The following is a 24,417-nucleotide window of genomic DNA, read 5'->3' on the forward strand; positions in this document are numbered from 1 at the left end:
GATTGCGTGATAAATCTATATTGTAGGACTTTTGCATGTAAGCTGAAATTCAGATTGCATAAATCCCTCATCCCACAGCTTGGATGTTTGACCTTGCAACTCTAATAAAATTCAGTGTAAAATTTAATGTGTAGTTAGACACACAGTATATAAGTTTCTGACTGAATGCATTGTCTTTAAATTAGTATGGTGTATGGAGTGGGTAGGTGGGTGGGCTCAGGATTTACATATTTATAGAATCCTGAGGACATTTTTACATATTTCCATGCTTGATGAGATATAGGGCTGAAACCTAATTAAAGGTTTTGTTTTGGTTTTTTATTGTTTAGCTCTGTGTGTGTGTTTCTATATGGAGACAGGTTACAATATGTTTTATAGAGAGGATTTGCTCCTTTTTATATATGTACCATGTTCTATGAAACCAGCTTCTGATATCTGACTTTTAAAACCAGTACAGAAGAAATTATGAATTCTGGGTCCTGGTGTGCAGGTGTAATACACGTACTCAATCTCACTGGATTTAAGACTGTCACGTTTGTGGACTTGACTTTATCATCACATGATGATCATCAGAAGATGCTTTTGATGTTATTGTCACTGGTGAGGAATTCTTGGAGCTTGTTTTGATTTTATCCTCAAAATAATTACAAGAAATGCTAAGCAAAATGACAGTGATATTACCATAATCATGACTTTGAGTGCAAAGCATTACAAATAAAATATGTAATTATTACAGTTGAGAATACAACTTCTATGTTGACAATACTTCCCATCTTTGTAACATTAGATAATTTAATTAATTTTATCATTCTGCTCTGAACATTAGTGAAAATATCAAGAAGAACAAAGGACAAATTGGCACTGGAAGTGCACACTGTTCTGAAGTTATATCACCGAAGTACTAAACTTAAATAGAACTCATGGATATCGTAGGAGCCTCAGCTTTTATCAACTAGTACATTTTAAGTGTGGATTTACTTTTCTTCTCCCATCCCCAAACTGAATGCATATCTTTCTATTTTTGGTGTCTCATGCTTCATATGGAATCAGCTGTATAAGCTACTCTGTCCTTATGGAAAATCAAATGCAGGCAGCCATTGGATTTGGGGTCATATGTAGATTAACTTCAGTTCTATCCCATCATCTTTTCTTATTATTTTTTATTAAGCTAGCTAAAAAGCTTATCTGTATTTCTTTTAATTTCCTTTGTCAGTCTAACTCAGCTTGACTTCTGCTAATTCGCACTTTATCCATATGTTTCACAACCTTCCAGATGTTGTTTTCTTTGATGATCAATCTCTTTTATTCATTGTAGGCTTTTCTTAAAATTAATACCTCCTCTGCAGTGTTATTAACTTAGCTAGAACTCAACGCTTTCCTGGAAGTTTTCCCTCCTGAGTTCCAAAATTATTATCAAAAGTGACTCCACTGCTTTTATATTTAGTTCTGTTCCTGAGTAGGTCATCGTAAGTGCCCTGTCCACTTCTCTCTTCTTCCCTCCCAGCCTTGTGCTTCTCTCTCCCTTGTGCTATCACAACTACCTGTGCACCTGCATTTATAAACAGAAGAATAATCTGTCAGACAAGTTTATTTCTCAACCAGATCAGGAGCCTGATCTGCTTCTCAGGAAAGCCACAATACAATGACGTCAGCATAATGGAGGGAGCATAGCGAGGGCAGGAATGCCATGGTAGCACTACAAATACCATGCAAGAAATTTCACATAAAAGTACACGTTTAATTTGAAAGAAGGTAGAGTAGTGCTCACCACAATCCGCACCACCTGGAAGGCTGTAAGTAGAGAGATGACATGATAATTGCCAAAAGTCAATCTGAGTTAGAACTTGCAAATGAAATTTAGAGAGTGTTGTCTGTTTTAGGTACAGAATTCTCCTTCAGCCTTTTCAAATTTCTCCTATTTAGTAATGCTACTCTTAATTATTGTAATCTGTATTTAAATGACAAGACTAATGGTTCATTAGCATGATAGATTAGATTGTGAAAGATAGGTAAATAGGTTATAGGCAGGTTAAACACTAGCCTTCCTGTCCTGCAGAGAAATGCACAATGCAGAAGTGAGAAGTCGGTAGATGTACTGTATTTATTGCTGTAATTATATTTCAAACTGTGTCTCCCTACATGACTGATTTCTATTAATGCTTCCACAGAACACAAAATATAAAATGTATTGTTTAAAGTACATTTTCAGAGTTAAAGACTGAGCAGAAATTAAACCTCAGAATACTTTTTTGGCATCAACCCTTATGTAGCAATAAATGAACTTGACAAGATTAATAAATCTCATTTCTATTTGAATACTTTGAAATGATCATAACTTTCTTGGTGTTTGATGGATACGAGGATCAATGAGGTTGAAGTTATGCCTGTGTGCAATTCAAATGGAATGAGATAATAAATGTTGCTCAATGAAGTACATCCAGAACTGATACCCTTTTCTGAAGCTAGTAACTTATTACAATGAGAATCAAATTTGCACTGTATTGATGTATAATCCCTAATTAGGGATCTCACCTGAACTTTTCAAGATGCCTTCATTCTAATACTACCATGCAAAAGAATAAACTCCTCTGGGTTGCTGCTTTAGAGCTTCCTGAGTTTTGGCTCTCAGCTTTGTCAAAATGCCCCTCTCAAGCCGAGTGTCCTGGTTTCGGCTGGGATAGAGTTAATTTTCTTCTTAGTAGCAGGCACAGTGCTGTGTTTTGGATTTAGTAGGAGAAGAATGTTGATAACACACTGATGGTTTAGTTGTTGCTGAGTACTGCTTATGCCAGTCAAGGACTTTTCAGCTTCCCATGCTCTGCCAGGTACACAAGAAACTGGGAGGGGGCACAGCCAGAAGAGTTGATCCAAACTGGCCAAAGGGCTATTCCATACCATGTGACGTCATGCTCAGTATATAAACTGGGGGGGTTGGCCGGGGAGCAGTGACCGCTGCTCGGGAACTGTCTGGATATCGGTCGGCGGGTGGTGAGCAATTGCATTGTGCATCACTTGCTTTGTATATTATTATTACTATTATTATTATATTGTTATTATTATTATTTTACTTTATTTTATTTCAATTATTAAACTGTTCTTATCTCAGCCCAGGAGTGTTTCTCACTCTTATTCCTCCGATTCTCTCCCCCATCCCATTGGGGTAGGGGGAGTGAGCGAGCGGCTGCGTGGTGCTGAGTTGCTGGCTGGGGCTAAACCACGACACTGAGGTAATGTGAGACTTCACCACAGAAAAGTCAAATGGATGAAATGAAGGAACGGGTTAGTTCTTTGTAAGGACACACGTAGAGTAACCAGCTTCTTTCAGGAGAACAAGGAAAGTCTGATATTTTTGCCTTACAGAGTATCTCTGTGACACAGTGCTGGTTAGTATGGTCTTATGTTCCTGAGTGTCACCCTACAGAAAGACTTCATGTGTAGCTGGGATTCTTCAGACTTAATCTCCTATCTTAAGATGCCTGTCCCAAGTATTTTGTAACTGAAACATTAAGATGCAGGCTGAGAATTAAGGAGAGATGGACACAGACTAGATCAAAATTTGAGTAGTTTTGTTTAGTGTTTTTTAGCATTAAAATTCTTCATAATTTTCTTCACATAGTAAAAGTCATAAAATTACAAGATAAAATTAAAGATGCAATGTATGCATTACCCCCAGTATACTGAAGATTCAAGATACTCAGACTTTGTCTATACTAGTATAGTGAAAAGTAGCAAGAAATACTCTCCTGCACGGGATTTCATCATGGACACTGTCACAGTTTTAGAAGTGTCCATGGGATTCTTTGGTGGGACTACAGTCTTCTTCAAGACAATTCTTGTCACATTTTGGGTGTTATCAGGAGTGACTAGGGGCCATTCCCAAAAGACAGTTTAGAAGTACTCTGTCTTGGAAGATAAAAGTGTTTAGACGCATGGATGTGGACCTTTCCAAATGATTTGTTCTCCATGCTAGGGAATGTTTAATTTACTGGCATAGACTCCAAAACCCTTTTGGAACAGACAAGATACTGATTCAAGGCGGCAGAGAGAAGACAAAAGAGAAATTCCCCACCCTCCTCTTGTCTTCAAGGAAAGAAAACATTTGCTTTTGTAGATAGGAAAGGGCTGGGTTTCCTCTGCTCTTTAAAGTTATCTAATACAGGGGCAAAGCATTTGGTCTTTAAATGCTGATGTAGCAATGGAAAAATAGAAACTTACTGCCGTGCCCAGACAGCTTCAAAAGCAGAACTAAATGGTCAGAAATATACATAGCAACTCCACCAGAGCTTTTAGCTGGTCTTATGCTATTATAGACAAGTCACTCTAGATAGGGTCAGGAGACCATTTCTGAAGACATGCTGCACGCTTTGTGTGGAAGGGGAGTTCCGTGAGACAAGATGTCTATTTTTTTCCTAAAGCTTTCAGTGGATATCACTCCTGAATATATTTAAACTCCCATAAGGTTTACTGTCTGGCAATACTCATTAATGGTCTGTTGGGAAATTGGAACAATGGATAAATATTCATTCATTTTGCCATTCTTGTCAGAAAGAGTGGATGCTGTCTTCATAGTTTTAGGTGACCTCTCAAGTGCTGATTTTATTTATTTCTCCAGACTTGCTTTTGGACTTGGATGAAAGATTCACCTATGTAAAGCAAGGTTGAAGGCAGATTTTCATCAAAGATTCACCATAGCCACAATGATGAACCCAGATCTATCCTTTTACAACAGGAAAGCTTCTTTGAGAACTGCTGGCTAAAAGGAATTGTAATGAGTTCTGCTATTTTTAAAGCTTGAAGTTCATTATTCTAAGATATTTATTCACTTTAAGAAAGAAAGGATCAAGAAATGAATGGCAGAAGGCTTAATTAAACCTATTATGTGTCTGTCATGATGACACTATGGTAACAAATCCATACAGATTGTTTCAACCCTTGCTTTAGAAATTGTCATGTTTAACAACAATAAAGAGTTTAAGCATGTGCTTAATTTTAAGCACGTACATCATCCCATCAACTTCAAAAAGATTATGCAAATATTTTAAGATGAAATGTTTTTTTAGACTAGGGCCAAAGTTCTTAGTATCTTGCACCATTGAACTTAGTTGTATAGCTGAATGTTTCTATAAGCAACAAAGTATCACTACAGCTAAAATTCAAATAACTTGCTTTTCCAAAGTTGAAATTAAACAAAAAGTTCTAATTTGACTCAAAGCTTCTTTTTTTTTCACCATTTTTATGTGAAAAAGATACATATCTTTCAGTTTAAAATTCTTTCTGATTCTCTTAACAAAAGAAAGGGCCAGATTTGCAGAATTGTAAAGTAGATATGTGCAAGTGTTTTGAACATTTATGTGGGAAACTGTGGCCCGGGGGTTTGATCCGAGTCCTACAGTCACTGAAGACCTTAGCCTTGAAATTTCATTTTGTAAGAAAGATCTCACAATCTTTCCTTGTGAAATTGTCCCACTTTGCACAAATAAATAATGGAATAGATAGGAAGCAGAGTCTCCACGTCTGAACTAGAAGTCAGGTGTCTTCCTTCTGTAAGATAACACAACATCCTCAGTCTTCATTTAGCTGAAACTCTTTGTGGAGTGTGACACAAATTCATATTAATCTCAGGTTCACTGAATTATGTTCTTCAATTAATAAACTATTTATGAATAAAATGTAACCAGTCCTATATACAATTAACTTTTTCTGTCATGTACACCTGTTTTGCAGGTATATCTTAAGCATGTATTTCCTAAAAACAGCAACTTGAAATTATGCAGAAAAAAAATCTGAAAGTTTTATAGGGCAAATCACTATTGTAGCTGTAGTTATTAACCAACATGGTAACATTCTTCACGTTGCTGTGATGGTTTCAGAGCAAAGCAATGCCCAACTTAGGCTGTATTACAGGATGATCAAGGACATTTTTAAAAATGAAAGTATGACTAGTTGCATTCTGGTTTCTTTTCCCACTTCATCTTGTTCTCATCTTTCTTTCACAGTATTTAATACTGTTTATCTTTGCATGGCTTAGAAGAAAATGTCAATATTGCAATGTGATCAAACATTTTGTTATGATGCGTATTCTGGAATTAACATGAGAAATCGAGGTTTTTCTCATGTCTAGAGGGTTGTAATTAAATCAACTTTTTGCAAACTAATACTAGGAAATTATGGAGTAAACACAACATGACGTCCAGGGACGATGGTGGCAAGAAAGAAAACATGGATCATTAAGCTCATTTCTTAGGAGGTGAACTTGTTAACAGGCTGTCAGAAGTGTGCCATGATGGAATGGGCAGTGCACAGGCTGTCTCTCCAGAAAACTATTGATTTATATGCCTGCATCATGGCTGACTTCTTATTCTGTACAACACTGGACAGTTATGGTAGCTCAACAGTTGGAAAAGGACATTTAAATTGTGTCTAATCAATACCCTTCTCTGTAGATTAAATGAGAAAATAGATTTCATAAAGAAAAAGGAAAATGATACAAAGAAGCCAGTGACAATCAGATTAATAAAATTGCAATGAGGAATTCCATAAATGACAGGTAAGAAGTTCTTTCCCTCTACCACTTCTCTAGGTTTTTTTAGCCTAAGCTGTAAATAACACAGAGATGGTAGGCTTGCGAAAAGTTGAATAATCCATAGATAAAGAAAATCAATTTTGTTTTGTGACCTAAAGCAATACAGAGATTTTACATGTGGCAAAGGTAAGCACAAAATATGTCCACTGTTGTAGCCAAAGTTGTAGCGTACTGTTCCAAAGAGAGGCCGTGGAACCCAGCACAAAATTATGCAGCTGTTGTCCAGTAAGGCAGGTAGATTTAGTCAATTTGGAACCTCTGCATTTTTTATAATTTCCCATCATGTTCAAGTCACTTATTATTTTTTAGCTTATGTACAGATGCCAAAACTAGCCAACACTGAGAAATTAATATTAAAGTTTAATTTTTATAATCCTCCCTTTCAGTTACACAAATTTCTAACAACAGAAATGAGAGGAGATAAGAGACCAAACTAAAACATCTAACAATGTATGTGTGCTTAGTGCATAAGTTACTTCATAAAACTTTTACGCTTTGTTATTAAGTTTCATATCCTCAAAACACTTTTGATGTTGTGCACTTCTTTAAAATTACTAGGTGTTCAACAAACTTGGGTTTCTGCTTGAAGCAACTATAAGTTTGGTGTGGTTGCTTTGTTTGGCTGATGCTCTTGCCTGCATATATACACATTTTTTTCTTAATGCAGTAAAAACTTAAGCTAGAATAACTCTTTCCCTTTTCTATTTCCGTTGACTGCAGAATCTTTAAAGATGTGTTTGGGATTTGAATAACTCTTCTGTAGAGCTAGCCACACCCAGAACTACAAAATTCATTAACATTAAGATGGGCTAAAGGAATTCAGTAATTATTCCTCTAATGCTCTTACATTTTAATGACCTGATTAGAATCTTGTTAAGAAAACAATATACTTCATATATGAACTATTCCTTGTGGTTGTGAGTATAATGACATTTGAAGCTGTAGCAAACTGATAGCTTTTTATCTTTTTAACAACCTGCTATGGGCAAAATTCTGAAATGTGACTTTAAACATATGATTTTTGTGATCAAGAATTCTGATTTGCTTGACATTTGGGCAGTGTTATCTTTGGGCTTTTTTTTTTCCCAATTTTTCTGCATAAAATTCTATTGAAGACAAAAGAAATTTCTGGTGAATATTTGCTTTTATTGAAAAATATACTTGTCCTTAACTTCTGTTACAGCATGGGTTTTTTTCTCTTTTTTTTTTCCCCCTTACGTTCTTAAAATAACATAAAACAGCATGACCTTGGGCATGAGAGATCATAGGAAATGCAAAGAAGAGAAAAAAAGAGGAGAACTTTTTCTGTGTTGAAATCTTCATAAATATTTGCTATGATAGTTTACAATTTTGAGAAGACCTTTAACTGCACATAACTGGTCTTTCCACTGTGCTCCATAAAAATAACTAGTGATACAGAAGCCTATTTCAAATGTTATATCTCAAAACATGTATGAAATATGTTCATTTTATATCTCTTTCTCTTTCAAACCCAAAGACATTATATAAGTATTTCAAAGTCCTATTTTAATTATGCACACATATGCAAATAATATAGTACATAAACATTTATATTTGTAATGCATCACCAGTGCTGAACTACATGATAATAACCATAGCAGCTGGGCTTTTGGCTATGCAACTGTGAAAAAATGAAGAGCCAATGCAATAAACATGCTCTCCTTTTTCAAGTTTCATGATATTTTGCATAGGTGCATTACAGCACATGCCTTTTTCTGTAAGACAGTGTCAAAGGCCTTGTTTAATGGTCCCTGTTGTTTCCTTTTGAGCTGTATGCCATTTCTCTCTTTAATTAGAAGAAGAGCTCTTCAAGCTGCAAAGACGTAACTATTTTCCACAGCAGTACAAACCATGCGTTCAAGCAAATCCATGAACTTAATTTTTAATTTTTTTCTGTGAAAGTGGTAAGTTTCTAAGCTTCTGGAATCCATGGCTTTCAGTGAATGAAGGGAAACTGAATGCCATTATGTGCAGCTCTGTATCTCATAATCAGAAATGCCTTGGTTTATCCTTGGGATTATAAATCACCCTTCAAGCCATTAGAGCCCAGTAAAATTGCAGGGCACCAATTACTTTAATTACTTTAAGGTTAGGACCTTTCCTTACAAAAACCTTTTTCAATGTTTTACTTCTGTCTTACTGAAAATAACTGGAGACATGCAAGCCTGCTGTTAACAAGCAATATTATAAAATATCCTGCTTCAACTATACTGAAATTCTATTTTTTTAGTATTTCATCACAAGCATGACATTTTAAAAATTCTTATATTTATTTCAGGGTAATGTAAACTAATCTTTCTCTGGTCCATCTCTACCTGTCTATATAATGCTTTAGAGCTCAAGGCTAATTACTGAATGAACATAGTCTAATCTAAAGACCATTTAGTTGTCTACTACCTCACCCAAGGTTGTTTTCAGGTAATTAATGAGTTTAAATACAAGAAAAAAGAGTTATTAATAAATGAGATATTATATACTGCTTGGTTAAAATATCTTAATATGGAAAATTTATTTCAGAAACATTGTGATTATGCTACAGAAGTTTTTCTAGACATGAAGTCTCCAAAATATTATGTTTTAAATCATAAAACCATCCTTCATGTTCTAAAGTAAAGATCTTCCCTTTGAGCATGTGAAAAGCACATTTAGGTTTCCTAAAGGAAATAAAGAGTATTAGTACTTTGGGAACCCGTGCAAAACTTTTGTCACCCAAGATATCAGGATGAAAGTATTCCATTCTTTGCTTCAAGAAAACTTATCTGAACTTTCTGGTCAAATTCAAGACAGTGTCACAGATATTTTAAAGCTGAAATCACAATGAAAATCTTTATTTTAAATTTACTTTGGATCTGACTTACTAAAACATTTCTGTGATATAAGCTTCTTATAGGTTGCTATGAGTTTACAGTATGGTGACACCAATTTATACTGTGAGTTGCTGCATGATACAAATATTGTTTCAACAGGAACACATCAGCCATTTAAGATCAAGGATTTGAAGAAACGTTAAATCAAGAGCAGAAGAGAGAGTGTCATGCTACAAAGAAGTTGAACTACAAATATACATTGAACTTGAAATCGCTCTTGTGAAGGGGTTGCTCACAAGCTTCTAAAAGAACTTCAACCAGTTATGACTATCTATCCTTTTTCAAAGATTTCTGTGTGCTTGTAACAGTCTCTTCTCTTGCAAGTTCTGCAGCATTGCTTGCTACACCTCGGTGTTTCCAGCTAGCATTCCTCCATTAAGCTTGCCTGAGAAACTTTCATTACAATTCCTACTTAAATACTTTAATAGACAGAAATCACATTCAAGCCATATAACAACTCTGATACCTGAAAAAAGCAGGTGTGTAAGCAAATAATAATTTAAAAATTCAATACAAATAAACCCACAAAACCCAATCTCTTCCTTCTTTTTTTTTTTCATTTACAACCTTACCTAAATTTGTTTCATTGGAGGACATAATATTGTAACTAGAACTACATGGGGTACTGAATGAACTGTGGATGTAGTTACTGAAACTCATAAGCATTCTGTTGTTTGAGCTCCAGCTCTCACTTTCTCTGTTGTTTTTTTTTCAGTTGGAGGTCAAATGGCCATGCTCCTGAAATGGGAACAGAAATCTGAGGTTCAGACCCCTGAAACTATCTATATTTACTAGCTGTCAGGTTCTCTAATCGAGTGATTTGTTTTATGATATTTTTTTTGTCTAAAAGATAAAATGTAACAGAATTGTCTCAGAGCTACATTTAAGACAGGTCCAATAATACTGTGATAAGACCACTGTTGCGATGTTTAGAGTTTTAAACATACTGCCCTGGCATGAGGAAACTTTGCCATATTTCAGTACTGCTCCCTGCTCAGAAGTAGCTGGATAGTGCCATGATCTTGCTAACAAATACCTTGACAGGATCTGCAGCAGATAAGACTAAAGCTATAGATTTGAGAGGTCTGACTTTACTAGGGAGGGGTGGATTAAGGGAGAATCTCAGAGATCACACTATCTCTGCTGAGTTTGCCACACCACCAGATGTGTCAGTGAACATGCAGGTAGGCAACTTGTCCTTAACCCCACTGTTTTCCAGTTGTGGCTATGTGAGATCTGCCTTGTTTCATGGTAATGTCCTATTTGCAGCAGGATCTGAGAAATTAGGATAGAGTTCTTTTTGCATCTGTGCCTCTAGAAAAACCTCTCATGGTGGAGTTTACCTAGATAAAGCACTAAAAAGGTGTTGGTTGCCTTCCTGTAAAGTGCTGAAGGGAAGCCAGGGTTGGAGGTAGAATGTCTGAAATTCTGGGCCTGTTTTTCCTGAAAGTATGTTTGAAAAAGAGCATGCTATAGATGGACCACATGTGTTTACTCAGGATCAAGAATTGTTAATAGCTTCTGGAAAGTATATGGTAGTGAGTGATTTCAAAAGCTATGGCATTTTCAGTTTCCATTAAAAACTAAAAAAAAAAAAATTCTGCTTCATAATGTATGAATGTATACATGATATGTACGCATAAACAAAGACATAAACCATGTATATTTATATACATACAAAAATATGCTCACGCACACATAGTTATAGGTGCAGACTATCCTACAGATATATAGGCAGTTTATCCCACTCTATTCCTAAGTTTACAGTTCTTTCTCTTCTGCTCAGATAGTGCGACAAAATGATACAAGTTTCAGGAAACTAGCAATGAGTGAAATATATCATTGCAAAGTATTGAAGTACGTCATTAAAGGATAGTATTTGGGATCATGTACTATAGTTAATTTCCCTGATAGTTGGTTCTATTTTAAAAGTAAAAAGTCCACAGAAAACCACCCTTTCCCACAAAGCATTTTATTTCTAATTTTGAGATCCTAGCCCAACAAAGTCAGTGGACACTGCAACTTGTATAAAGTATTCAAATTACAATTTAGAACCTTATAAAGCAATGTAAAGATCTGATTTATCCATGTTAAAATTGTTACTCACATGCAAACTGAAGAACAGCCTCTCTGCTTAAAATACTGCCAAACATGTTGGTGGTTAAACACTGATACTGTCCAGAATCCTTCATTTCACTGGGGTGGTCGATGATCAAACTTCCTTCTATTAAACTGAAGCGATAATCACTTTCAATGTCGATTTCAGTTCCATTTCGAAGCCATCTTAGGAAAAAAGAGAGAAACAACTTGAGCATTTTAAGGCCAAAGGAAGGCATCAAGGTTAGTATACAGAGCCTGACAGCCCCGGTTGTTACAAGGATGACAGCTACTCAAAGATAGCCTGTGCAGTAATCCATTACTTTGGCAAAGCTTTAGATAGAGACTTTCCACAATACGTGCCTGACAAAAGCTCAGTTTTTCTGAAAAAACACAAGTAAAAACAGATCTTCAATCTCTGAAGAGAAAGCATATTCTTTGTTTTGCTTATGCTGAATCAAATTAGTAACCTCTTTTTTTTTTTCTTTTTCCCAAAAAAACCCTGTCACCCACAAAGGCTTCAGACTTGAAAACTGTATAGCAGATGCATCCTTTATGTCAAAAATAGAACTTTTACCATGCTTATGATAATCAAAGTTTCAATTCATGTTCTATCATTAAAGTCATAGGCCCAGATGAGCTTAGAGTTAGCAGTGCTGAGTCTGCACTGCATGAGAGCAAGGAACCTTTTCCATTCCATCAGCATTTGATCTTCTGGGCTGAAGAAATAGAGAAACCTGATTTAAATACAGAAAGCAGAAGAGCAGGACCTGTGAAGAGCAGGGAGGTAGACTGAGGTACGTAGGCTGTTGTGAAACAAAGGATGTTGGCAATGGACAAAGGCAAAATAATATCAGCTGGGCCAGGATACACAAAATTCAGAGAAGACTGGCCCAGGGGAGACTGGAATTAGCTGGCGGCTTGTCACGGGTAATGCCTGGCAGCTACCAGGCAAATGGAAGCTCAGATCAGATGAGGAGTCAGCAGAGGGAATACTAAGTTTGGGAGGTGTTTGGGAGTGAAATGGAAAGCCTGAATGGTAAAGACAGGGGTGAGAGTGAAGATAAGGTGGAAAAAGCCAGGCTGTAGGAAAGATATTAGAAAGTATCAAGCCTGAGCCAAAGCACTGAATGATTCCTGAATGAACACTTCTTTTTCTGAGGTTTCAGAAGTAAGCTAAGAGTCTCATCATTTTTCTGCTGTGTGAGCGGGTTTTGGGGTTAGTGTTTTTTTTTTTTTCCCCTGGATATTCTTTGCCAAAAAGCCTCACCCCTCTCATTCATCTCTAAAGGCTGAAAGAACAAACCGTGCAATAGTCCACTGGCTGCAAAAAAAAAGATTTTGTGTGGTAGATTAATAGACTCCAGCACTCTGGAATAACATGGGTGTGTATGCAATATCTCAGTTAAAGAAAAATAATCCACATAAGAAGACTTTTTAGATTTGCTTTTGTGTCAAACTGTATAGGACATCAAATTGTTAAAAGAATGCAAAGAAGAGACAAGCAGTGTAAACAAGTATGGCACAGCTATTATGATGCACAGACATTTCCTTCATTGCTAGTTTGCAGTCATTCTGCGATTTCAAAGTTACCTCAGGAAATTGCCAGGCACTTCCAGGCTTTGCCAGAGTTCCGCAAAGACTGGAAGAACTTGGCAACATCTAGACTCCAGAGGCAACTTTAATGAAGCAAAGTGATTATCAGTTCACCCTATCTTGTTAACATTCATGGTGAATGAGGTACAGACAGCAGAATTCAGCTGAAGTAGCTCTGAATTTTTCTTAATCCAAAGGTCAGAATTGCCAGAATTAAGATGAACTGTGAAACTATTATTTGCCCCTTTTTTTCATGATTGGACTTAGGATCGCAGAGGACCTCTGCTTCATTTAATGTAAGAAATGAAACACTGTTGCAATATCTTTATATTGCAAAGGGTATTAGGGAAATGTCTGTAGGATTCACTACATTTTTAAAGAGATTCATACATAGCAGAGCTAAGAAGAGGAACTTTTCATCTTGAACAATTTATTAAAGATTTAAGATTTTGAGTGAAATCATAATGAAAGTTAACTTTTACATATATATTTTTTCATATATATATATATGAAACAAAATGCAAAATTAACTGATGCAGAAGTGATGGGAGATCATTGAATCATAGAATCATTGTATTCCTTCATATAATCCAAGCACATTAGAGGAAAAACAACACCGAATTGTGTGGCATGTATTGTTCTATGTACCCTGACTGATCTGGGAGGACAGAAACCCAAATATAATACTTAAAAGGTAATGAGCTGATAGGGAAAATCAGCTACATTTTTTCTTGGAAGATAAGTGACAGATAATATTTCAAAATATTGTAATTTAGCTTAAGCAGATAGAAAATCATTTTTAGAAATTTTTCCAACTGCCTTTTCTATCAGGAAATGATACTGACAAAAAATTTCTAGACAGTTTATATGTGTCCTAAGTAAAATAGGAAACACAGTGTTTCACAAGCAGTGAAAGCAGTGTAGTGAAGCAGCATCTCAGGGAATTCTGCACCTGCCTTTAACCTAGTAACACTGGTGACCTGTGAAATCCCACAGGAAGCTTGTCAATGTCTGATTCCTCATCAAAGGCATCTCAGTTATGTTCTCCATTGTACAGGTCCTGACTTGTGATACTAAAGTATGATTTGCAGAAATGCTGAGCAAATGGAATCAGTTTATCTCAGGGAGTTATTCCCTAGATCAGTGCATCTAGAGACCTTAATGGCTGGAACTCAAGAAATCAAAAATTGTTATTTCGGGGTAGAGCTTGAACAAAGGAAAAAAAGCTCTTTGCAAAGAAGAAGAAAATCTGAAATGATGTGAGCATTCTCCATTCTGTTAAAATGAAGTAATGTCCCAGCAAAAAAAGAATTTGTAAATAGGTTATGAACATGTGTCATAAGTTATACAGACTAAGGAAATAAATTAAAATGGCAGAGACAGCTTAATTTTGGAATTTTTGAGTGCTTTAAATGTTATTTTAATGTAGCTTTAGGAAAAAAAAAAGTTGTACTGTATTTTGGTTTTGGCTGAAAATAATTCTTAGCAGCATGGGCCTCACAGCCCATCTAAATAAAGATCTCTACTGTCTGGTGGTTGTAGATAATAGTACAGTGTCTTTGGGGATATGGAAATACCCCTTCTCCGCACTATTTCATATGCCAGAGGTTGGGCAGTGACATAAAACAAACCTTTGCCTATCTATAGCCTTTTTTGAAGCTAAATTCCCTCTGCACCTGCTCTGGAGAACAGTATATTCCTCACAAAGTAATTTATATCTCTTTCCCTTCCCCTGAACTGTAGTCCATATTGGATATGCTGTACAGACAAGTGGCAGCAACAGAAGGAGGAGAAGTTAACTCTGCTGTTAGAATTAAGCCTTTCAAGTCAAAGCTTTCCTTGCATGAACAGCAGTCAGGAAATTTTGTTTATGAGGCGCTGACACCAATTAATCTCTGGAGAACTGAAGGAATGTGTATAACAAAATCATAAAACAGCCGCGGTTGGAAGGGACCTCAAAAGATCATTTGGTCCAATGTTTCATGGGAAAGGGAGCCTAGATAAGATTATCTATCACCTTGTTCAATTGCACCTTGAAAACCTCCAGTGATGGGGACTCTGCCATGTCCCTGAGCATATTGTTCAAGTGAATGATTGTTCTCACAGTAAAAAATTTCTTTCTTATATTGAGATGAAACCTCTCTTGTATGAAACATCTCTTGTATCTGTTGCCCCTTGCCTTCTCCATGTGGCTACTTGTGAAGAGAGAGCCTCTATCCTCTTTGTAGCTACCCTTTAAGATATGCTGAAAGTCTGTATTTGTTGATTGCGTTCCACTGGGAAAATGCAAAAAAACAGTTGGACAAAGAAAGAAAGGAGATGACAAGTTTTCCAGAGAGAAAATCTCCACAAGAGTAATGAGGTTGTCTGGGAGGGCTGAACATAGGGTTCACCTCTTTTGATGGGAATTTGTACCTTTTCCCCATGATCACATGCTATTTTTAATGGACTGATAGCACTTTAACAGTGTGTGGAACTAATATAGGTACTTTTTTATCAACAAAGCAACAAATACGTAATAGAAATTACACAAGGAATGCCAATAAGGAGGAATGCAACATAGCTTTCATCCCGCATGGTGAGGGGTTCATGTACTTCCAGTCTGAAGAATTTCTGGCCACTCGTCCCTAATCCCATTTTACATGTTTTAGTCATGTCTGTGCTGTTTGGGCAGGTTGTGCCATGCATCACATCCATTTAATGACTCACATCTGTTGCAAAGAGGCAGATTCAGTGCTGTTGTGATGGGGATATCTAAAGATGGTACTGCTCTGAATTTCTTCCAGCCATAGAAATGCAAGTTTTGTGATTCAAATAAGTCTCAGGAGAATTCATCCAGAATGCTAAAGAATCCACAGGTGGAATATGTGTAATAGGTGAAAAATAAAATGCAGAACTGATGATTGTCACCCATGACAAAACAAGATAAGAGTCCTTATGTTCCCTTTGTAAGTGAAGAATGACTCTGTGAGAAAAGATAACGGGTGTATGGGAAAAAAAATGAACCCTATGTTCCCCCAGCCCTCCTACATCACTTGTAATTTGTATAAAATATGAGCAGAGTCAGGTATAGCAAATGGATAATGTGACTGCAACATACTATTCCCACCTGTAAGTGGGCACCATTAATAAACTGAACTCTCAGACTCCTAGGTGTGTCATAACAGAGCTGTATAGTAGATATCTATGGTATAATAATCTGTGTGGTAAAATAAGCAACAGACAATGGTTGCAAAGGAATAAAATGGTGGACTTGTGAGTGAAAAGACACCAGATTTGGCTCAGCCATGGTCTACTGTATTGCATAGTTATATCATTTAATGTACCTGTTCTTTACTGCTTCCCCTAGAAAATGGGATAGTATATCATAGCTTTCTAGATGTTTAGAAAAAAAATCGGTTAAAGATTTTGATCTTGTCAGCTGTTACAGACACAAGCCAAAAAACTGGACAAAAGGAGTCCCTCCACATGGATAGATATGATGCGCAGAGAACGCAGTTTGAAACTTCACATATCGCTTTGCCTTTATTCACTACCGCTTATGCTTCTTGCTTATTCAGAATCAGAAAAAACATTCAGTCAGGAAAGCCATTTGTGTCATGGAGCTGTTTCTGTTATGTTGGTCTCCAAAGCTCACTGACTCTCAGAGAGGGACTGCAGTGGCTAATCTGAAAACAAAAAAAAAATTTCTAAAACAGGTACCTGTATGTGGGAGTTGGATTTCCACGAGCTTGACAATTCAGAGATACTTTCTTCTCCTCAGAATCAGTTGGAAAAATCACATCATCTGGCTCTTGTACAAACACCGGCCCATAATCAACAGTGTCTGTGGAAACAGAAGTGCCATAGTTTAGGAAGTCTGGATAAATGTATTATAGTGTTTATAAAGTGAGATTAAAGTATGCAAAATTACATTTGTTTTCCTGAGGTTCATATCACATTACTTCAGATGCTATATTAAAAAGCAATATTTAAAAGAAAAAAATAGATGAGAGAAATATTATTAAGTTAACAGTAAAACATATAGTATGATCTAAGTGTTCATCACGCCTTAAAATGTCTTTCTCATCAGATGTATTTTGGCCTGCAGTCTAATGAGCAGCTCAAGAGAATTAAGCCAGCAAGAGCAGTTAACTTTAGTTATAGAGAGCAAGATAAACAAAAATTTTCCTGCTGCTTGCAGCAGCTTATTGCACAAAGAACTAAGACAAAGTTTTCTCCTTTATATCAAGGGGTTGCTAAGAAAAATCACTTGTAAAATTAATGGCAGCAACTGGTGGCTACTATTAAATAATATATAACAAAATCTGACATTTCATTTTCCTCCACTGTCTTCTCTAATTTTGTCATGTATCTATATCTTCATATGAATTTAAGTTTCTGAACAAGAAAAGCTGGATAGACGCATAGAATACATCTATGACTCCAATTCATTCATATTGTGAAGAGGGAAGTGTAACCTTAGGAAAAGTAAAAGGTTCCTGGTCATGTAGGCCTGAGTAACTAAAATGCTCACTGTGCACTAGAATACTGTGGAATTTTAATCAACTTGGACTTGCTCCAAACTCTTGAATGATTTAGTGCCATAATGCTCTTCAAATTTAGAGCACTAGCCTAATGATTTGGGTGAGGACAGATAGTTATACTGTCCTACTACTTGCAATGAAACATATGGAAGCAGGGTTTTCTCTGTCAGTTTTATGGGTTTTAGATGTTCACGTCATAAAAGTCCTCCAACAGGTACTGAGGACAGCACAGCACCTTAAGCAGTTTACAACCTCCTGATATATTTGTCCTATCAATACCAGCTTGAAGTAAGAAAGGTGCACCTGAAGACTTCGGGTTTTGGTGATTGACTTATAAAAATTATTTACTGCATTGTTCTACCAAGTCCACACAAATTCAACCACATGTTATGGGTTCACAGTTTTGGGAACTGTGACCTTTTTCATACATCTAATAGCTTCAGAAAGTTTGGGTGGACAGGAAAAGGTGCATGGGACTTGGAGTCTTGGTACAGAGAAGAAAGTCTTGGAGTCTGAAAAAGCATGAGAAACATGGGAGACGTAAGTCATAGTATGCTAGTTCTGAGATGCAAATTTCCATGTCCTTAAATTCTGTGACATTTTGGGTTTCTCAATTCTATTATTATCATTCAGTGAAAAAAACACATGAAAACCCATTATGCTATTCGACCTTCCTTTTTAGTAACTATACACTTATTACACGCTTAGGTTTTTTGTCTTTTTACACTCCTATTCAAATGCAGATTTTGAAAATACCTTTATTTTCAGGTATGTATGCTTCTACTGAAATAGATTAAAATAATTAGCCTGTCAGTTTGTAAAGACAATAAGAGCAGCAGCAATTAGTATTTTCTGTTCTGCATAATTTTCAAGTTTATTAGCCCTTTTTGTAGGACTGTGTAAAGGAGTGTGGGTTGCTGTTCTGCATATTTACATTACTTCTGAGTTTAGGTACATTATTTCAGTTGGGTGTATTGGCAGAAATACTTTTTTCTGGGACAGATATCTACATTAATAAAAAAAAAAAAAAAAACCAACCACAATAAGTGATCTCTGATATGTGCTTATGTTATTGAAGTTAAAAGAACTCCAGTACTAATTTTTAAGACCTACAGCTGAGGCTGCCACAGGGCCAATGGAATCAGCTGGCAAAAGTTATTTTAAGAAAGGAAAATGTGGGTACAAAAACATTGTATGGATTGTTTCTTATAATTTGGTTACCTGCCTCTAACATTGCACAAGAAAAAATACTAATGAATGTAGGCGTAAATAATCAGAGCTCTCATCAAGCTAGAGTCTAGCAAAACCGAGAATTAATTAATGAATGCAAAACTAAATCATGGGTTTAGATTTAGGTGTTATTCCATGCAGATTAGTAGGTGTATGGATAGGGAGTATATTAATGAAGATTAATGATTTTATCTTCTCCATAGGAGTGACTCTGCAGATAAAATACTATGTCACTACCCAGGATTGCTGGAAAGAAAAGAAAAAGGTGCAATGCTAGATAGGTGCTGGTGTCACTAGCAGTGCAGGTGTTCTTTCTACCTGTACTATTTACAACAGTAATACTGAAATACTGTGTTGCACTTTCCTTTTTGAAACACAACCTGAACTCTTTAGGTGGAGGCTGGCATTCTTAATGGTAGTGGCCAAATGGATGCTTGTGCTATGTGGAATGAGAAGAACAGGTTTTACTTCTGCCTGCAGTGAAGACAAAGGTAACAGAGAAAGTTCAGTGCATGCAAGTCATGTTCTGAAAAGAAGTAGTTAGATGCTTATCTGCATTTCAGATGGAGTGTGGAGTACTGGCAGAGATTATTTGGAGACTCAGAAGCAACATAATAATGAATGAGAATGTTCATCACTTTGTAGCTAAATTGACTAAATGAATTCTTAGTTAGATCATCTGGACTGCAACAGAATAATTGAAGAAAAAGGGCTATTCTGAAGAGACTGAAGCACTTGCTGAAAAGACAAGACTATATGTTTATAAATTATTAAGCTTAGTAAAGGGGTGATCAAACAAAATGCAATGGGGTGTGGTATGTGATATGCAAGAAATCATAACAGATCATCTAATGAAACTATCTTCAGTTAAACTCCAGTGACAGACTTGAAACTGAAAATCTTAAGTGTTCTATGCCTCCTCTCTTTATTTCAAAAACAATGAAGGAAACATTGCAGATGCAAATATTCCATTTAAATATTTAAAAAAATATTTTAAAACTTCTTTCAAATTAAATTTTAGGCTGGCTTATAATTAAAGAGAAAACTTTTGATTTTCTTATACATAATGCTAACAAAAGCTCAAATAAAATGAAGCCTTGTGAAGGCTTCAGTAGTTGTATCAATGATGGACACATAATTTAGCTAGCACTTCACATCCCGTTAAAGGTACTGGAAAGTCCTGGACTCTTCCAAAATTAACCTGGAACACCACTGGAGGCTTACAGTATTCTTTTTACTATGTAGGGATTTTAAAGTTGAAACTGTGGGACATGAGAACATTTCCCAGAAGCCAGTGCACACTGCTAATGTTTCTGCAGACCTCATTTCCCTTCCCCTAATACAGATAATGGAGGTAAAGCCAGGTTGTGAGGCACGCAGAGAGTCACAGCATGAGGCTGCCGATCTGCAAGACTAGTCAGTCATGGAGGCTAGACTGATGAGTGAATTGGACTGAATGGCAACCTGTTATCTCTGAAACTGAGTGATGTGAATAGTCACCCTAAAATTAATTAATCCATTTTCCTAGAACAAATTAAAAAAAAAAAAAAAGTGTATGTGCATGGCACCACTCCTAATACAGAGATTTCTTACATTGCAGGAAAAAAGTCTGAACTTTCAGGAAAGTTTAATAGAATTTTGGCTGTCTTTTGCCATTTTACCAGCTTATCAGCTGTTATTTTAAGTAACATTTACTTATTAGCAGTTTTTGACATTTTCATATCACAGATGACACTTCAGGTACCATAACCTTAATTTAGAATTTAAAACATTCAGTTCGCTGGTAAATGAATTGAGCTGATATTCAGCATTCAAATAAATGGCTTCAAATTTCTCCTGGAAATTCTGTAATCACCATACTGTTTCATAATTTTCAATTTGTCAATACTGTTTAATTTAAAATTCACCCTTTATACTGCCTGTATTGTTTCTGAGGCAGATATGCCCCCTGAGAGAATAACATGCAGACTAAAACCTGAAGTACTTGGAGAAAACATATATCTAATGATCAATGTAGGCTTTAATCAGCCTTCTGAGAAATAGGTGATTCTCATCTATCATTGCTTTTAGGAACTGGAAATTGTAAGTAGGTGGCAATGAAGTTCAACATTTGAAAAGCAGACATGGGTTAAAAGTTCACTTTTCAATACCTTTGGTGTCATTGCCAATCTTGGTGTGTTACTTGATTCAGGAATTCCAAGCTGTATCTACATTAATAACAGCAGTGAATGCTTAGGACAGCTTGACATCATTCTGCTTGATGATTCCCAGTTTGAAGTGGTGACCACATGAATTCACCTGATTACAACTGGGAATTTCTTAATTTCTCTTTTTTAAGAGTATTGCATGATTTATTAAACACATATTTAGTCACCATCAAAAACCGAGATACAATTTCTTCAGCGTACAGCATAACTGCACATTGATTAATATTTACAGAGATTTTTCATGTGTCCTTTTACAAACTAGACCAGAGGACTGCTCAGTTATGCTTAAGAAAGCTGACACGAGGATTAATAAACTCTGGTTATTAGTCTGTCGTGGTTTAGCCCCTGTCGGCAACCAAGCACCACACAGCCGCTCGCTTACCCTCCCTCCGCCGGTGGGATGGGGAAGAGAATTGGAAGAGCAAAAGTAAGAAAACTGGTGGGTTGAGATAACAACAGTTTAATAATTGAAATATTATAATAATAATAATAATAATAATAATAATAATAATAATAATAATAATTGTAATGAAAAGGAGAACAATGAGAGAGAGAAACCAAGCCTGGGGGAAAAGAAAAACAAGTGATGCAACCACTCACTACCCACCTAGTGACGCCCAGCCATTCCCCGAGCAGTGATCGCTGCCCCCAGTCAACTCTCCTCAGCTTATATACTGGTATGGAATAGCCCTTTGACCAGTTTGGGTCAGCTGTCCTGGCTGTGCCCCCTCCCAGCTTCTTGTGCACCTGGCATGGCATGGGAAGCTGAAAATGTCCTTGACTAGTGTAAACACTTCTAGCAACAACTAAACCATCAGTGTGTAATCAGCATTATTCTCAAACTAAATCCAAAACACAGCACTATGCCAGCTACTAGGAAGAAAATTAACTCTATCCCAACCAAAACCAGGACATAGTCCCAGGTCTAATCAACTGCATCAGTCTGCTCTTTCTGATGGGAGTCTACCTTGAAAACTTAATCTCCGGGTCTTACCACAGTTTGATCATGAACAGTTGTTGCAGTATGTTCTTTGAGACCTTACGCTAGTCTCACGAGTAACCAAGGCGAGGGTTAGATTTTTAGATTACGGTACACATGGATGATTCCCAAGGAAAAAGAGAAAAAATTGCCTGATTATAAAATCCACTTGAGCAGCTTTACACATATGAACTACTCTATGGAAGGAAACAGGCTTATATATGTGTTCAGATTTTTACAGGATTAGAAACACTAACTATTTGAGAACTGTACAGCAGAAGAGTTCATTAGCTAAAATGACCACCCCTCACCCTCGTACCTACAGTACGTACACTCCAAACGGCATTACTGCAGTACATACCCACTGGGGCAGGTTAACCTTGGCCGGCGCCAGGTGCCCGCCAGCCACGAACTCATTCACCCAGGGGAGAAATAGGGTGAAAAAGCTGCTGGGTCGAAAGACAGGGAGATCCCTTACAAGTTACTGTCACGGGCAAAACAGGCTCAACTTGGGAAAACTTATTTCCAGTTAAAATAGATGTGGCTAGTGAGAAACGGAGACAAAAATCAAAGCAACGCCTTCCCCACACTGCCTTTTTCCAGTCTCCACTTCCCTCCTCCGCCCCAACTCCTCCCGGCCGTAGAGCTGCTGTGCATGGCAGGGTCTACAGGAGGTCTCTGAAGTGGCCTCCTGGGATCAGGCCAGACACCCCAGGGCGTCTGACGTGCCCTGGAGACCCAGCTTCAAGCACATGAATTGATCTGTACAGGGTGTTCTGTTCCTAGCAGATGAGTACCCGGTGCCGTTTGGGAGGCCGTGGGGTGCCTGAGACCCCCAGGCAGAGCAGAGCAGCGCGGTGCGGCGTCCACGCCAGCCCTGCCCTGCCCTGCTGCAGCGGCTGCAGGCCGGGCGAGGCCCCTCGCAGCACCTGCAGGGACACTGCGGAGCCTGCTTCCAGACACCGGAGCCCTGCTCCCGCAGCCGGGGGCGAGCCAGCTGTCCCTGCATGGAGCCAGCGGACTTCTAGGTGTTACAGCTGGGACCAAAATGAGCATTCAGGGCATTGTTCCCAGGTCCCGTGTCCTGTCTGCCAGCTTCACGTGTATCCATAGGGTACTGGGCTGTAAGACAGCCCAAGTGGCGCTAGGTCAGTGTGTTAAACCCCTGAATTGCTCCCGGGTGTTTAGACACCACATTTACTTGTCTGCGCCCTCATGCTGAGCTCCACCTCGCCCTGCCCTGGCCCTGACAGCAAGGAGGAGGCCCAGGGGAGGTGGGGCGGGACAGGACGCTGAGGGGCTGTGAGGTGACCGCAGCCTGAAGTGAGAGGCTGTCCCCACAGAGGCAGGAGTGACAGTGGGCTCGCCATGTTGGCTGTTTTCCCAGTGTGCTGGAGGTATGGGGTTTGTCCATCCCGCTGCATGTAACAAGGCTGAAGAGCGATGCCACTTTCTCCCCAGGCGGCCCAGAGCTGGGCCTTCCGTCAGCCCTGGCTCCCCCCGGGCTGCACTGGTGGTGTCACAGCGGGCAGAATGTTGGTGGCGGCCATGTCACAGGGGTTGGTGACACGGCCGCCCAGGACGGGTGTAGAAGGGGCTGCGCGGTGAGCTGGCCCAGACTGGAGGCGAGCGGGCGGGTGAGCAAGGGCCGAGGCGAGAGGGCAGGGAGGAGGGCAGGGAGGGGCGGGCAGGGCTGCGGGGCCCAGGCAGGGAGGCAGGGGTTGCCCGTGGCGCGACAGATGGCGGCTGCTCCTCCTTTGTCTTCCAGGGCCGGAGGCTCACGCAAGGACAGGACCAGACCATGGCGCAGTCCTGTCCTCGGCCACAGTCAGGGAGATTCGTGACCTTCTGCAGGGATGCTGACACAAAGTTAAGGCATCTTAGAGCCTGGCAGAGCCCCGGGCAGGGGTTGCCCATGCTGAGCCAGGCTGGCTGCCCCTTGGCTTTTTTTCCTGCTTTTTACAGCCACAGGCCCAGACAGGGACAGGACCAGACCATGGCGTGCTCCCGTCCCCTCCCTCCGCAGCCACTCAGCCAGAGATTTCTGCGGCTTTTGACAAAGCCATTGACCTAAGGACAAGGAAGCACACGCAGCCCCAGTCTGCACCGCGCCATGGTCCCACAGGCAGCTGGAGGCTCCCCACAGCCGTGGACAAGGGGAGCTCCACTCCACCTGCCCTCTCGCTCTCAAACTGACCTTGAAATAAAATTTCTCATTCGTGAGCCATTGGATGGTTCTTCTGCTTTGTGTGATGTTTTGGGGGAAACCTCCTGGGCCTTTTCCTTATTGTCTTCTTTTCTTATTATATTT

General features: G+C 38.4%; 1 protein-coding gene across 1 annotated transcript in view; it reads right to left on the reverse strand.

Annotated features, from left to right (window-relative positions):
* Positions 1–24,417, reverse strand: part of CNTN5 (contactin 5) — a 286,998-nt gene that overhangs the window by 254,812 nt on the left and 7,769 nt on the right. The window contains exons 3-4 of the mRNA XM_075720796.1: positions 16,867–16,990; positions 11,579–11,754 (exon numbers count right to left, since the gene is read on the reverse strand). Coding sequence (XP_075576911.1) covers positions 11,579–11,754; positions 16,867–16,990 — 300 coding nt within the window. The remainder of the gene's footprint in view (positions 1–11,578; positions 11,755–16,866; positions 16,991–24,417) is intronic.

Source organism: Pelecanus crispus, chromosome 1, assembly GCF_030463565.1.
Source record: "Pelecanus crispus isolate bPelCri1 chromosome 1, bPelCri1.pri, whole genome shotgun sequence".
NCBI classification, from domain to species: Eukaryota; Metazoa; Chordata; class Aves; order Pelecaniformes; family Pelecanidae; genus Pelecanus; species Pelecanus crispus.